General features: G+C 37.7%; 2 protein-coding genes across 2 annotated transcripts in view; both read left to right on the top strand.

The window, feature by feature from the left end:
• Positions 1-8190: 8190 nt before the first annotated feature.
• On the top strand, positions 8191-10080 carry LOC122088570 (NAC domain-containing protein 100-like). Its single transcript, XM_042657884.1, has 3 exons — positions 8191-8466; positions 8649-8914; positions 9065-10080. The coding sequence occupies exons 1-3, from the start codon at positions 8313-8315 to the stop codon at positions 9572-9574; spliced, it is 930 nt and encodes a 309-aa protein (XP_042513818.1). The 5' UTR covers positions 8191-8312; the 3' UTR covers positions 9575-10080.
• Positions 10081-15868: 5788 nt separating this feature from the next.
• Positions 15869-16819, top strand: part of LOC122072118 (zinc finger protein JAGGED-like) — a 2493-nt gene continuing 1542 nt past the window's right edge. Inside the window, exons 1-3 of the mRNA XM_042636673.1 lie at positions 15869-16023; positions 16145-16260; positions 16516-16647. Coding sequence (XP_042492607.1) covers positions 16022-16023; positions 16145-16260; positions 16516-16647 — 250 coding nt within the window. The 5' untranslated portion in view covers positions 15869-16021. The remainder of the gene's footprint in view (positions 16024-16144; positions 16261-16515; positions 16648-16819) is intronic.

Genomic DNA, 16819 nt, shown 5'->3' with positions numbered 1-16819 from the left:
TATCCCTTTTGCAGGAATTCTCTTGAAGTTTCATGCTTGAAATGAGGTATTTCCCAGTCTTAAAGGACAACAAGAAGCTTGGTTTTGGATTATTTCAAATCTTTTTTTTTTTTTTTTTTTTTTTTTTTTTTTTTTTTTTTTTTTTTGTTTTCTTTTTTTGTTTTGCAGTCTCTTTTGCAGGAATTCTCTTGATGTTTCATGCCTAAAGTAGGGTGTTTCTTAAAGGGCGGGAAGAAGTAGTCTGAGAAATCAATCTACATTAAACGTGTGAATCCTTAGGAAAATACACCCACTACGCTTCCTGAACCTCAAACCCATAGTCAAGCACTACAGTCCGCTCCTCCAAGCTTCAAGACAAGACCCACAGCTCTCCAACCTACAAACAAAGTCACCAATAGTAGAGCCCGGGCATTATCTGCTCCTTTAAGCCTAAACATGGAAGAGGGATATGTACTCTCACCTTTTGAATATGATGAACAAGAAGGATTGAAGAACAGAGGTGGATTGCCAAAGGAACAACGAGCCCCAAGCCCACAACCTCTGCCTCTTCCTTCGCCTCGAAGTACTAGATTTGGTTTGTTGAAGACCATGGGGAGCTTCAAATCAGAGAACATTAGTGGTCCTCTTGCTTCCTCTGGTCCTTTACCTCTACCTCCTTTGGTATTTCGTAACTTCTCATATGAAGAGGTTGCATCTGCTTGCCAATATTCCCTCCTCTGTTTTGATTAAGAGTTTAGCGGAGTAAGAAATCGAATCCAACGTGAGCAAGATGAGGAGTTTCCAAATGAGTTCCGTTGTCGAGGGAAAGAAATAGTAACTTATTACAAGGGTATTTTAGGTACTTTATATTTAATAAGGACATTTTGGTATTTAAAATAAAGAGTGATTTACATCCCCCTCCCCTGTATTTTGCGTTTATTCCACCCCCTCCCCTATGTTTTAAAAAATCCTACATGCCTCCCCTATTAGATAACTCGGTTAGTAAACTATTAGTTGTGGATGTTAAAGTACGATTCTACCCTTCTGCCTTTACCAAAATTTTTAGAGTGATTTACATCCCCCTCCCCTGTAGTTTGTGTTTATTCCACCCCCTCCCCTATATTTTAAAAAATCCCACATACCTCCCCTGTCAAATAACTCGGTTAGTAAACTGTTAGTTGTGGATGTTAAAGTACGATTTTACCCTTCTGCCTTTACCAAAATTTTTATTACCAGGGATACCCTTATCCCTATCCTCTAACCCAATCCATATAATCGAACCCTCACTTTCACGTTTTCACTCACCCCATCACCACGGCATGGATTCTTGGACCTTCACGGCAACGAAGATACTGACAGCGACGGAGATATCAACGGCGAGGTGTGACAGATAGACGGCGACGAAGGGATCGACAGTGATGAAGGGACCAGCCGATCTCCACCGCCCTGTGATGTATGTGTCTAAAACCAAACGCCTTACTCTTCCCTTTCTCCACTTCAACCAAAACAAACAAATCACAGAGAGAAAGAGACCACGTTCTTCCTTGCTTTGTGAGGGACAACGAAAGTAAGTCTCATTACTCTCTCTTTCTCTCTGCGATTTGTTTGTTTTGGTTGAGGTGGGGAAAGGGAAGAGTAAGGCGTTTGGTTTCAGACACATACATCACAAGGCGGTGGAGATTGGATGGTCCCTTTGTCACTATCGATCCCTTCGTCGCTGTCGATTTGTCACACCTCGCCGTTGATATCTCCGTCGCCGTCAGTATCTTCATCGCTGTGAAGGTCCAAGAATCCCTGCTGTGGTGATGGGGTAAGTGAAAACGTGAAAGTGAGGGTTCGATTATATGGATTGGGTTAGAGGATAGGGATAAGGGTATCCCTGGTAATAAAAATTTTGATAAAGGCAGAAGGGTAGAATCGTACTTTAACATCCACAACTAACAGTTTACTAACCGAGTTATTTGACAGGGGAGGTATGTGGGATTTTTTAAAACATAGGGGAGGGGGGGTGGAATAAACGCAAACTACAGGGGAGGGGGATGTAAATCACTCTAAAAATTTTGGTAAAGGCAGAAGGGTAGAATCGTACTTTAACATCCACAACTAACAGTTTACTAACCGAGTTATCTGACAGGGGAGGTATGTGGGAATTTTTAAAACATAGGGGAGGGGGGGTGGAATAAATGCAAACTATAGGGGAGGGGGATGTAAATCACTTTAAAATAAAATATAATTGCTGACATCAGCATATATGGTATATTCCTTAACAGTGACTGAAGGTAGGGGGTCTAAGTTTAATTTGGTGAAACACAGGGGATGGTCTTATAATTGTGGCATTCTTCGGGGGGTGACGCTGTAAATTACCCTTAAAAAATGATGCTGCATCACTCTTAAATGACATAAATATCCTGGCTACGTGACTTAACTTGTTCTACCACTAAGATATGAAGTATTCTATTCAAGATCGAATTTCAACCAAGAGTCCAGACCAATGAGCTGGAATCCAGTCCACCATCACACACGCTTGCCAAATCTTTATTTTCGCTGCCACTTAGGGATACAACTTGGGCTAAATTAGGGCAATGTCCATGCCCGAGAGAGGCGCATGATGGGCCTATATATTTTGTCAATGCATATGAGCAAACTAGAAATCCTGTCCGGGCCTGACAAGTCAATGGATGGACTTGGGCTATACTTTTGCTACTGCATGGGCTTCGCTGGTGAAAGATTACTAGAGAAAAAAATGATGCAAAACAAAGATGATCAAAATGATGAATTGAGCTTTCCCATTAGTTTGTTGGTGATGAAAATAGTTCAGGTCCAAGGATTCCGCCAATACCAATTGGTGGTGTCCCTTATATTCTTCTGCAAGAGATATTAGTGGGCCTCCATAGTAAGCCCATGTTGGATTGAAGTTAAACCCTATCGGAGTCCCATGCATGTTCCATACGTGGGTCGGGTCAGGTTGGAATTGTGTAATACTTCGAGGGGGTTGGTATTGGTTTGGATAGCAAATGGTAGGTTTCATGACACACCACTAGATTCACCACACACCATTTTTAGGCTCTGAAAGCTAATTTTCTCATTGTCTATTTCTTGATAAAATTTACTTGTTAAAAAACTTTCCAACATTTTTTGTTGGGTAAATGAAAGCTCCCTGGTCGTGTGTTCTATACACAGAGACACAAAGGGTGGCGAAATGATGTCCCCACCTTTGTGAAATCTAAAAAATCCACCCCTATACTATCTATGCGCATTCCTTCATTGGTCCTGTGCTGCCGCAGAGGCCATGCGACCAGTGAAAGTTCTTTTCCTCTTATTTGTTTGTTGGATCTAATATATGTTAGAATCAAATTTTATTTTTCATAATATATTACCTGTTGAAGAATTTTCCAAGATAGGTTAGAAATTAGTATTGTGATGGAAAATTTAGTAGTGTTTGTTTTACCTATAAAGTCATTTTTCACGTGGAATCTTTGAGGAAATTTTGATTTAGAAAATTTTATACTCACGTCAGTGGAAATTTGTCAGCACAAAATTTTAGAAATAGATAAGCCATTTAAATATTTGCACCTAGTTTTTTAAGTCAGCTCTTACTACAGAAGTGTATTTTTCTCGCATTTTATTTACTTGAAAACAAATTGAGCTTTTAATTGAAAATTGAAAATCTATTCTGGCCCTTGCATCCTCTTTATTCTTGTTTCATATATTAATCAAGGCCTCTACTAATTTAAAGTTCAATATATTATAACTTTCTTAATCCTTTAAAATATCAAGAGAGGAGGAGCTCCTCGATCACAAATGGAGATGCTATTTGGGGGCTAACATAGGCTTAATTAGGCACAATTTCTCACTGCCAACCCCCAAATAGGGGTTTCAATCAGTCCGTTCAGTCTGATTTTGACATCAAACCATTATATTAGAATTTCTAGTTTTGGTCCTACTCTGGTTTTTCATTGGTTTGTACTCGGGCTACTATAGGTTTCATCAACCCAAGGGAGTAGCGCAGTTGGTGAGCAACGAACTTGATACGAGCAGTAAATTCAGGAGTCCTAAGTTCGATCCCACTAGGCATACCTTAAGCTCACTCACACGAGGGTGTTTAGTGTTTTTCACTGCTTTCAATGAAAGTTGAATGGTATGATCATTCAACCCCGATATGACCTGATCTATACTGTTATGGGGTCAGTATAGACCCACGGGCTCCTTAGGAAAATAACAAATTATCAGGTTTGATCCAGTCTATTTTCAGGGTTATATGTATACATAAGGTAATCAATATTTATTTATTTATTTTGTTTTTTTCAGTTTCTTTTGGGATTACTATTAATCCAGTACTGGTTTTTTTTTTTTTTTCTAGTTCAGTTCAGTGGTGCATTTGGTCAATATGACTTGATTTCGATTTTTATCAATTCCGTTAAACCCCCACTCAAAATCAAATCAATAAAAGTTTGATTCGATTTGATTCGACCCAAATTGATCGGAAGCCATCCCCAATTCGTAACATTTTTTTCCACATACTCATCCTTGCAATTTAGTCACTGGTTTCTACCTAACTTGAGTCCCACAATTGGATGAAAACTTTGAAAAGGTATACAGTTAAGCTTCCAGAGTAAGAATTGGAAGAATTTCTGACCAAAAAAAAAAAAATTTACTAAGACTTGGTACCATAGGGTCAAGCTGATCATAGAAATGAGGCAAGGCTAGATTTCAACCCGGGTTGTTTTTCTTTGGGTATATTTAATGCTTGCTTGGTTAAGTCTAAAATTGTGGTTGTTGGAAGAAGTTCTACCTCGTTGATCTTTGATTTCTTATTGTGATTTGCAAATGCAAGGTTCAGATTTCAAGTGCTAGCCTGTTTGAGAACTTTGTACCTTTTTTTTGGACAAGAGATCGCTACCTAGTCATGTGACTCTTACACCATTGTGGGGGGTCAATAAGAATGTGCTCGGTGACCTCCACATGAATGAGATTTTTTTTTTTTTTTTATTTCACAAAAGGGCCAGGCAATAATTTCGTATGCTGCCCTTGTGTCTGGACGCAGAAGCCACGCGATCAAGCAACTTTCTTCCCCCCTCCCCCCTTTTGGGTACTCATTCTTCAATAAACCTGAGAATTGCTTGATGGGTTTCAACAAAAAATGGATCCCTTGCGTGGCAATTGAGTCAAGAAGATGGCGGGGCATCTTCTCTCTAGTAGTGGTATTGAAAGTATCTGTTGGAATTATATTAGAATAATTAAGTGATATAACTATTTGAATAGCTTGGTGATTGGAATGTAATCTCACTTTCGTAAAAGAGAGTTTTGCAACGATCACCAACTTGAGGACTTGTCTATATTAGGCTGAGTTGTACCACCGGTTATTCTCTTTGAAGACATTAGATTCTTTCATGATGCAAATCGGGATGGGCTTAGGTTGAGGCTTCAATCCTGACCCGACTTGACCTTGACTCAAGTCTACAAATACCCAGTCTTGATCTGCCCTCAGGGCCAAGATATCTCAACCCAAACTCTGTTCACGCTCAAGGCGAACTTGGGCCAACAGGACCAAACTTGAACCCTTGATTGGATGATACAAAGGATCTGAATTCTCTTCCAAAACAAAACAAAGTAAAGAGTTTTGCGTGGTCCACAAAATTGATGGGAACTCTAGATCAGGTCCCTTGGTAATAATATACTCCACTTTAAAGTAGAAAGCATTACTTTAGTTTGGACTTTAGGAGACCCCTCCAAACCCAAAGGTACACTATCAATTGTGCTCATTAATACCTAGTTCAGAGACTTTACACTCAATTATCAAGTTTGGATAAGAAAACAAACGTAAGCAGAACGTGCGTTCTAAATAAGAAGAAGAAGAAAGAAAGAAAAGACAGATATTTTGTGACCTCTAGAACCAAGGAACCAATCATTTCCATCGTCTTAATCTTATTTAAATGTTAGTTAGGTGTCATATGGATAGTGATTAGATTTCTAGAAGCTCCATGATTTCAACTATGTAAATATTAAGTTGAGGTTAGGATTGAAAATTTACCGAAGATGTAGAGAAAAAGAAGCTAGGCGGCTGATAAAGAAATGATTATAATAACAATGCATGCTCTGATGAAGAAAGAGATTATCTATCCGGTTCTGGTCATGAGAGTTGGTAACCATTTTAACCACTTCTAGTAGTTTTCACCGACAGTTGCATTTTGAGTTGCCATGAATGACCTTGAAAGATTTTGTTTATGTTATATCCAATACAAGGGGCAGAAAGGCACATCTTTGCATAAATGACATTTCATTTTTATCCACCATACGCCTTTTTTGTTTCTTTAAGCTAACAATGGGTATCTGGGCCTTCGATCTGACTAGTCCCATAGGCCTATATTGACCCCAAAACTGCATAGACTGGGTCATACCGGGGTTGAATGAGAATCATTTAATTTTCATCGAAAGCAATCAAGAACGTTAAACAACCCCATGTGAGTGGCTCCAAGGAAGTAAAAGAAGTCAAACTTAGAACCACACGCTTCTTGAGGCAAAGGTCCCTTGCCAACTCCACTACCCCCTTGGGGTTATCCAACTTATGTCTCACTACTCGTAAGTCCTAGATCTTCATTCATGAATAATCAAATTAATTTTTTAGGATCATGCAGGTCAACGAGGTTTAGATGGTTTTTTTTTTTAGTGAATGAAAATATATTAAAGAAAAGAAAAAGGAAATACAAAACCAAGCCATAGACTATCCAAAAGCCAAAACCCAAACAAATGAAGAACCAAGGGGAGGGGATAAAACAACCATCAAGGGGGATACAAGAAAAATTAGGGGTGGGGGCAAATTACATACCAAGAAAAGAAAGGTACACTAAAAGAAAGGGGAGGGGAGAAACAAAAGAAAAGACGCTTCATCAAAATTAGGGGAAAGGGAAAACAAGTGGAAGATCCCAAGCCAAACCAATTAGACCGAGGTAGACAGTTTAATCAGGTCTAATTGCATTAGACCCAGGTAAAGGTGCATAATGACTTGGGAACTCTTTTTTTAATAGTTAATTTTTAAGGATGAGTTCCACCCAAGTCATAACAAGTGGTATCATGATCAAATTGGAGAATGATTGCCTGAGCACCCTTTCTTTAATTGCTATCATCTAAGGACAAATTCTACCCAACTCCCAACATTGTGTACAATTGAAACCATACATGGATCTCTCCACTTAAAGGGCTGGTTTGAATCGTCTTATTAGTATGCAAACTTGGCATTATCAAAAGAGTCTTAAATTTGAACTTCTCAATCAAATAGTGCGCATCACTAAGGAAACATATCACCCCTCTCTCTCTCTCTCTCTCCAGGCTAATCAGGTACCAATCAGACTATTGCACGTAGATATGGACTTACCAAGTGGGATGAACCAGAGATCTAGGTATTATGTAAAAGTCAAGTGGAAACAGGATATGAATGGATTTTCCTGAGAAGTTGTGTTCCCATTGGACTAGCACAAAGAGAATAGTGGAATAGGGCAGGAGACTAAGGAGTAAGGAAGGGGAGGGGTTCGGTGGGTAGAGATCGGTGGAAGTGGTTGGACTGGAACAGAACAACAACATCAGGTGTAACTGAGACTCTCAACTCTCTGCACAACTCGTTTTCCCATGAAATTCACAAAACCTCACCTCTTATGATTCTCTTCTCAAATTTTCCTGGTACTTGGGCAGTAGGAAATTTTCAACCACCTATAATAGCAGACGTGGAAATGGAATTCTATTTTATATTAAAAAAAATTATTAAAATCTAAGAAGATATTTGCAAAACCTTATTATTCCATTTTGTCACCTACAATTACAGGCACCAGGAAATTTCATACTGCTACCCGGTAGCAGGATTTATTTTTTAATTTTTTTTCCCTATGGTCCACCTCATTGACTCCTTAGGAAGCAAGCTTTTTCAAGAAAGGTAAGTTGGAAATTTTTTTCACAGCCCAGCCCAGTGGTGTATTGGTGATAATGACAAGAATAATTGAAAGGAGACATTAGATTAAGGAACCAAATTTTGCTGATTTAGACACGTGGGTAGCATTTTCGTAATTTCAGCTCATATAATAAACTCCAGATTTCCATTTCCATTTCCGTGCACCATCTTTGTCAATATGTTAGATGAGAATAAAATGCATCTAGAAGCAGCTTCTTCTTCTTCTTCTTCTTCTTCTTCTTCTTCTCCTTCTTCTTCAAGGATGGGCTACAGAACATGATTTCTCCTTTCATTTATACTGAAACATGTTCTTTTATGGCCCTTTTTAAACTCCACCCAGACTTGAATTACCTCTTGAATTCTAGTTCAACAGTTCAGCTTTTGAGTATTGAATATGGAGGATAACCTTCCTCCTGGTTTTAGGTTTCATCCTACTGATGAAGAGCTCATAACTTATTACCTGAATAGTAAAGTTTCTGATGTTCACTTTTCTTCAAGAGCCATCACTGATGTTGATCTCAATAAATGTGAACCTTGGGACCTCCCAGGTACTTCTTCACTATATATCAATTCCTCATAATTGTATCTAACATTTCTTATTCTTTGGTTAACATTTTTGTCATCAATTAGTTTTCAACTTCTCTTGTAAAAAAAGATATTAGATTCCTTCTATAGCTATTTTTATTGAATTTTAAAACAATTAGTCCTAAAAGTTGTTTTGGAAATGCAGCCAAAGCTACTATGGGGGAGAAAGAGTGGTATTTCTTTAGCTTGAGAGACAGAAAATACCCAACTGGTCTTCGAACCAACCGAGCCACAGAAGCAGGCCATTGGAAAACTACAGGGAAGGACAAAGAGATATTCCATTCAGGAGTGCTAGTGGGGTTGAAGAAAACCCTAGTGTTTTACAAGGGTAGAGCTCCTAAGGGTGAGAAAAGCAATTGGGTAATGCATGAATATAGGCTGGAAACCCAGTTTGCATACAAGGCTACTAAGGTGAACAGACTAATTCAATATCACAGTTTTAATTTTTCTGTACTTCTTGATTTTGTATAGGTACATATATATGCTCACTTCCTCTACATCTCTTACCTCACACCAAGAGATGTGAAACTGATCCATAATTTCTGTGTCTGTGTTCCACAGGAGGAATGGGTGGTCTGTAGGGTCTTCCAGAAGAGCTCCACAGGGAAAAAACCGCTTTCAGCTTCGACCTCATATAATCCATCTCTTGAATCTCCATGTGAGGCCACTACAGTGGTGAATGAGCCAGGAGAGGTTGAATTACTACAGATGAATAATCTAGTGAATTCTACCAATGATGCCATGAATAGATACAGCAATAGCAGCAACAATGATAACTGTGTGGGTACAAACTTGAATTGGGTTTCTGCAAGAGAAACAACAAGTCATCCCTTACTGTCTTTGCCTTCAAGCTTGCTTGGCTCAAATCTTTCAATGGATTCAATGATATTGAGGGCACTTCAGCTAGCTAGTTATCAACCACGAGAATCTACCATTGGTGGTTTAAGCTCTCTTATGGCACAAGGGAATTCTCGTTTAATAACTGATTTGAATTCGAAACTCGCAGCTTCTTCCTCCATGACTATGGATTCTGTGCAGCAACAGCCATTCAATCTGGACTCTCTTTGGTGAAGCTGTTGCAATTGACTAACAATTACAACTGTAAATTTCTTCTTTCTGGTGGAGGAGATGGTGTCAAGTCCATAATCCAAAGCTGGGACAATCCCTCTGTATCACTAAAAGAATGTGGCTATGTTCAATACCTCTTGCATGAGGTTATGGTCATTGTTAAAATGTAGACCAGTTGACTAGGGAAAACTACCCTATCTGCATTTTCTGTTTGTGTCATATTGCTTTCATATTCACTTTTAGTAAATTGTAAATCCCAACAGAAGAGAAATTCTCAGGGGTCCATACTTCATTTTCTTTATGTTATGAAAACACAAGTAGTGGGCATTTTCCATATCATATCTTGGAGGAGCTAGCAATCAATGCTATGACAAGACCAAGATTCAGATTCCCTACTGCTGGCAATGTCGAAGGTGGGGTTGCTTCTATCTTCGAGTTTAGGTGTTTTAGTGTTTTTTATTGTGTTGTAGTAGATCTTTTGTTTCTCTCTTGCTTTTTAATAATATTGATCTTTTATAAATAAAAAATAAAGTAGTGGGCATTTTCTTCCTATATATAACAAGATTGTTGGGGGTACAGTGTCTTGTATTCGGTTGTTTGCTTATGTGGGCTAATTCTAAAGGGCCATTAACAGGTTGAGGGCTTGAGGCTTGGAGGAATCGGTCCACCATGCACGTTACCTTTTTTACTGGGACTTAGCAAGCTAGTTGGGAGCATCAGCCCTCAAGAAAAAAATTTCAAAGCTATACAAGATTTTAAGTAAATTACTTGGATAGGCTTTCACTAAATATTTTTAGCAAGGACTCTTTCTCAGAGAGGTGTGAGGATGAGCGATTGTAACCCCATTCTCCATTGATAGTGAAGTAGATCTTATCTCACAATGGACGTAGGAAATCTTGTCAAACCAATTAAATCCTTGTGTGCAACCATGTAATTTTTTGTTTGCAATTTCCATTCTTTCCTATGTCATTTTAGGTTCTCGTTTTCTACACTTCCTTTATGAAAGCAAAACAGTTATTCGAGGCACAAATAGACAATATATACTAGATAAGAGGCTATTTATTTTTTTACTAAATATGAACAAATGAATTTCATTGAAACAAATTAAGAATGAGAGATTACGGAGAGAAACTTTATTGAGATAATGATAAGATTCTATGATCATGCCAATTAAAGCATGTAATGTCCATATATATATATATATATATATATAAATAAAAGGAAAAAGAAAGTTGTTTGGTTGTGTGGCCCCTGTACCTAGATATAGATATAGGAGGGTGTGAATTACCTCCATATACCCTATGAGATAAAAAAAAAAAAAATTCCAATTCAAGTTGATGCTCGTGTGTGATCTCATTGCCTCCGTGCTAGTGTGGAGATCATGTGACCGAGTAACGATCTCTTTCCCATAAATAAATGGTACATTAAACATTGTTCCAATCGTCATTAGACAATAGATGTCTAGGTTTGGCAGTTCAAGAAGAAGAAAAAGAAGAAAAAGAACTGAAAAAAAGAGAACTGTAATTGCAAAATGATGAAACTGATTTATGTAGGAGTTGACTCCCCCAACTTGGTTCTTATTCAGACGATTTACATGTAGATCGAGCTTTGGTTTTCCAAATACCTGTTGTCTTTATTTGGATATCAGTTGCAGTTGACGAATCTGAAACAAGCTAGTTGACTAACAAATTTCAAATGTCAGCATTGATTTTAAGGCTCTCAAACTCATTTATCCAACATCTAAATGTCAACCCTCACAGCCCTCACCGCATTTCTATGGACCTTTAATTTGTCCTTGTTGCCGGCTTGCACTGATCCAGATTATGATGACATCTTAATAAGTTGGCTTCATGGGACAAAATCTTCTTTTCATGGGTTGAAGCAAAACAGCCACATGCAGGCGGCTCCAGCCTAAGAGCTAAGGTGGAATTCAATACAGCTCTAGTTATTGGGTTACCTAAACTTTTGACCAATTGCTGTAGTCTTTTCAAACTATCAATTATTCTTCTTGATATCATCATCAATGCTATTGATATGACTGAAGATCCTATTTCCCATCCTCAAACCAAACATCTCCAAGTCAAAATTGGCTTTCAATTCAGCCTGTTTGATGGGAAGATCAAATGTCCCATATCTTAATTTCTGAAGGGTACGTCTTCCAACAACTACCTTTAGATGGCTTTATTGCCAACTGATTGTTTCATCCATACCACCTAGGGCAGTGACATGTATTTAAATAGGCTGCTTTTTGGTAAGCCCTGAAGTAATTAATTTTCTTGATTTGGGTTAATTCTTTTCTCTTGTTTTTCTTCCTTGGGAAGGTGTTCATTTTTCTATATTGTTTCTATATTTGTAATGCCTTTAACTAAGGCATGTAAGTCTAACTCCATGAGTAGCCATTATTGGCACCAGCTGGTTGAATTCAATCAATAAATATTTTTGTATCCACCGAAAATTTCAAACTCAAAGAAGTCTCTTCTTTAGGTTATAAGCTCTTCTATTTTCTGGCATACAAAGATTTCTCTTTCTCAATTCTCAACATTCCAAATATTTGGTGAGCAACCATACCCAAGTAACAATAGATTAGGAGGACATGAGGAATAAGAGAAAGGGACTCAGGATAGTGGAGGCAGTGATGAGGGTTCTGGAGGATAATATGATGTCTGTGATGGAAGTGTCATTGGTGATGCAGTAGGAGAAGACCTAATTCACTTGTTTGTGTGTGTGTGTGTGTGTGAGAGAGAGAGAGAGAGAGAGAGAGAGAGAGAGAGAGAGAGAGAGAGAGACTATGGTTTTATTTTAACATGGAATGATTACTTTGCCCATCAAATTAACCATGTGCTCATTAAAGAGCAATCCCACCTTATTTCTCCTTTTTGATTATGCAATAGAAAGTTTCTAAATTAAAAGTTTAATATTTTTTTCTTTTTATTTCTCAGCAACACTTTTGTCCTGATTCATTTGCAGGAACAAAGAAATGGACCTTCTATTCCAAAAACAAAGAAATAGAGAAACATATTAGTTCTTTCAAGTGGTTAGCATTGTGCTTTTATTTGTAAACTTTTCTACCTCAGAGGGTTTGGGAATTGAGTTGAGAAACTCAATCAAAGAAAAACTTATGACAAGTCCTGTAGAGGGATTGATCCACCAAGTAATGGATTGGGTTTGGTACTAAACCTCAGAGAGTTACCAGTCTAGTTGTGAGCCTTGGAAATAACTTGTGAGGAACTCTTAGGAATGGATGCAGGTGTAGACACCTCATTTGGTCACATTAAAGGTATGCCTAGCAGTGATCAGACACCATTGGATAGTTTGTGGGGTTTATTTTATAGCCTTAGTGATCTTGTGTAATCCTCAACTAATGTTTTGAACAGAAATTTAACTAGGTCAAAAGCAGATCAAACAAACTTGGAATGAGTCAAACCATCATGATTATGTGATTTTTATTATTGAAACCCTTATATTAAAAATGGTTTGAAAATGATTTCATTTGTCCATATCTAATGTATGATTCGTTTTTAGCCTATGTGGGACTCATATTCAAGTAGAATAAAATATTTTAGTTGAAGTGGCACCTGATTTTCACACCATTAATAGTACTCAAAATAATCTTTTAATGCATTTGGATTTACTCAATTTGGACTCATTCTTTGAAAGTTAACTTTTTTGTTTTTTAAATATTTAAAGTGAATCAATTTTGTTTGACCAAATTAACCAAGATCCGACCCAGTATGTAAATGTTTTGAAGGCCCATGTTAACGTAGACAGGAGAATTATCAATTTATTACAATGTTGACAGACTCCATTCAAGTGTGATGAAGCCCTTCAGAACATCGACGCTGGCTCAAACTAGGATTGAGGTTCTCTACATTTTTTGTCATCTTGGGACTTCTAAAGCTCTGATTGGGCTATTTTTTTGGTCATCGAGTGCAAATCCGCAGTTGTAGTGGTTATGGCTTTGAAGGGAGTGGTTTCATGATTTGTGTGGCAACAGTGATGCTCTTCAGAGCTTCTTGATAGACATTGGGATAAGGTTATGGTTGTTGTTGTTGTTGTTATCGGAAACCAAATCTAGTTGTTGACTTCCTTACTAAGTCAGTAGAAAAATTCGAATTGTCGGGTCCCTTGGCTATGCGGTCTTCTGCTGTCCAAGAAGACTTGAGTGTTGATGCCCATGGAAGACCAAAGTTTCACGTGTCCTTGTTTGCTATGGCACTTTTTTATACTCTTTTTATTCGCTAGCTTTCTCTCTGCTAATGGCCATTCTAAAGGTGGGGGATTGGGCTAGTTGATTTTGTTTGTTGTTTCTGGATTTTTCCAGGCGGTTGTTTATTTATCTTTATTTATTTATTTATTTATTTTTACTATACATGATCTTTTAGCCAAAAAAAAATCCATCTTTCAGTCTATAACAATGTTTTGGACTCTTAAAAAGTATTTAGATGAGTTATAATGTGATTTGATTTAAGTTTTTCAAAACTCTAAAGGATTGGATCGGACCTCTCATGCATTGTTTTTGAAGCATTGACCTATTTTGGCCATGTCTCACATCCAATACCTAATAGATTTGGTTCATAAAATAAATAAAACAACTCCCTATGTCCTAAGGTATCTAAAAATAGAGTTTAAGGATACCCCACGTTCAAAAATATATATTCTTCTCTATGCTGCAGCAACTTGGTGATGCTCTCGCCTGAGTTTTGAACAGCCTTAGCCCCTCCAATTCATATATATATTTTTTTAATTATTTTACATATGTATGCATTCTAGGGATTTGGGATTATCTTTTTTATTTTTAATTTCTATATTTTCAAACATCAATGATATTATAATACATTACCTTTCCATTCTCTAAATTAATTGAAACAAGTAATATATTACAGCTAGTATATACTGATATATAGCAATATATATATATATATATATATATATCGTCGCTGATTATAGATATATAGCGGTGGTAATATATTACCATCGCAGGTTATATTACCATTGTTATATATACTATAGCTAGTTATATACTGGCGGTATTTTTTTACTATTGCTGAAAGACTTATATAGCAATGATAAAAAAATATTATCGTTGTAGTTTCTTTATTTTTTATCATAGAAGAGTCCATTTTTTTTTAGTAGTGTACTCATTGCTAGAGGTGTCAAACGGTTGGCCTGTTCTATTCAAATTTTGGTCAAATTTTTTTCTTCAATTTTTACATGTATTGGTCAGCTTGAAACTAGACTAATAAGTTATTCGATCTGCAAAAAAAAAAAAAAAATCAAAATACCTATCAGTCTAGTCAGTTTGGGTCAGTTATCTATTTCTGTTAACCGTTTCTTATTGGTCTTGGGCCTCTTGGCATAATTTTCATATGTAAAATGTGAAAATTATAATTAAAAACAAGAACATTCAATTTTATTGATGTTATTGGATATTTTTTTACCAAATGGTTGGTTTTGATCAGTCTTATCAATTGATTCGATTGGTCTTAATGATCAATCCGATCGATTGGATATCTAAGTTTTAAAACCCAAATTCAATACCAAATTGATGGGAAAAAAAAAAAAATCATCTGGTTTCAATTTTTTCCCCCCTAAAAAAATCTAATTGTATTGAAAGAAAAGGAAGGAAAAAAAAAATTATGGACTGGGAATTCCCAAACGGATACAATCATAAAGCGATAGTTATACCACCACCTTCAGCATTGCTATTAGCAAGGCCTCACATACTCTATCTATGAAATCTGAAAATCTAGGATTGACCATATCATTAGAAGTGAAACTCCTCCTTTGATAGATAGGATTTCTCTCCATAAGGCCCAAGGACCAAAGAGTGATCTTGAGGCTGGAGTGATCTAGGGACACATGCCCAGGTCCTCCTCCCTTCAGCATTGCTATTAGCAAGGCCTCACAAATTCTATCTATGAAATCTGAAAATCTAGGACCGACCATAGCATTAGAAGCGAAGCTCCTCCTTTGATAGATAGGATTTCTCTCCATTGGGCCCAAGGACCAGAGAGTGATCCTGGGGCTGGAGTGACCTAGGGACACATGCCCAGGTCCTCCCAGCCGTTGGATCACTCTTTAATCCCCAAACTATATGAAGAGGAGCTGGACCCTCCTTGATATGCGGATAGATTCAACCGGATCGGTCTACTCCCTGCCTTAGCCTCTGATTTTGAGACTCTCACCTCTTCTACATAAGAAGTCACGGTACCCAATGACACCCGTTTTACTTGCGGGCTTTCAAATTTCAATTAGTGAGAGATAGTGGTCCAGTTGGGCCGGGCTGGCAGGCAAAACTGATAGAGAACTTTCAACCTCCTTCCCCACCATCACTTGCCTAGCTTCTATATTACTGTCTCAACTGAAGTCTTTATTATTTCACAAGCTTTCGTTATCATCTATCTGGGCCTTTTTGCCACACATTTTTCTGTCTTTCTCTGTCTTGGTACCATGTAAGCCTCTCCCTACCTTCATTACTGTTCCTTCTTCTAGTTTTCTCACACTTACTCTTCACATACATCAACCACATTCACTCTCCTTCTGTATTTATTATAGTCTCCTCTATGTTTGCAGGAGACCCGAGAGGAACCCATTGGACCTCAACAACTTACCTGAGGAGTATGGAAGAGATGGGAAACAAGTCCTTGAGGGGAGCTCCAGCGTTTGTACAGAAGCTTCAGATTCTACTCGTAAGTGGAGATGGGTAGGCCTTTCGGAGAGTGATATGTAAAACATTATTCTATAATGAAGAAAACCCACTTGGTTATCTCAAGTATTTCTTCCTCTTCTTCTTTTTCTTCATGAAGAAGGAGGGGGAGGAGAGGGAAGAGCTGAACAACGAATGATGGTTGTGGGTTTTTTTTTTTTTTTTTTGGGCAATGAAGGGTTTCCTTTAACTCAAGAGTGGTCTCATCGAAGTTACTTTATTTGGATTATTGCTGCAGGTGGTAGAAGAAAGAAAAGTGGCGGAAAGGAGGGTAAAGATGAACATGGGAAGGTCTACGAGTGTAGGTTTTGTTCCCTTAAGTTCTGCAAATCTCAAGCTCTTGGTGGACACATGAATCGCCATCGCCAAGGCAAGTCCTCATTAATAAATACAAACATTTAATAACGTTGACAGGTCTTTATAATAATGTTTCCTGTTTTTCTAATAAACAAATTTTCCTACCTGTAAAGCTGCTACGTGTAATGAAGTAAACTACAGCTCTACATGAAAGTCCTAGCTAGCATCTCTCTCTCTCCCCCCCC

The sequence above is a fragment of the Macadamia integrifolia genome, chromosome 2, assembly GCF_013358625.1.
Source record: "Macadamia integrifolia cultivar HAES 741 chromosome 2, SCU_Mint_v3, whole genome shotgun sequence".
In the NCBI taxonomy this organism is placed as follows: domain Eukaryota; kingdom Viridiplantae; phylum Streptophyta; class Magnoliopsida; order Proteales; family Proteaceae; genus Macadamia; species Macadamia integrifolia.
Note: the sequence above shows the minus strand (reverse complement) of the source record. Positions and strands in the feature narration are given on the sequence as shown.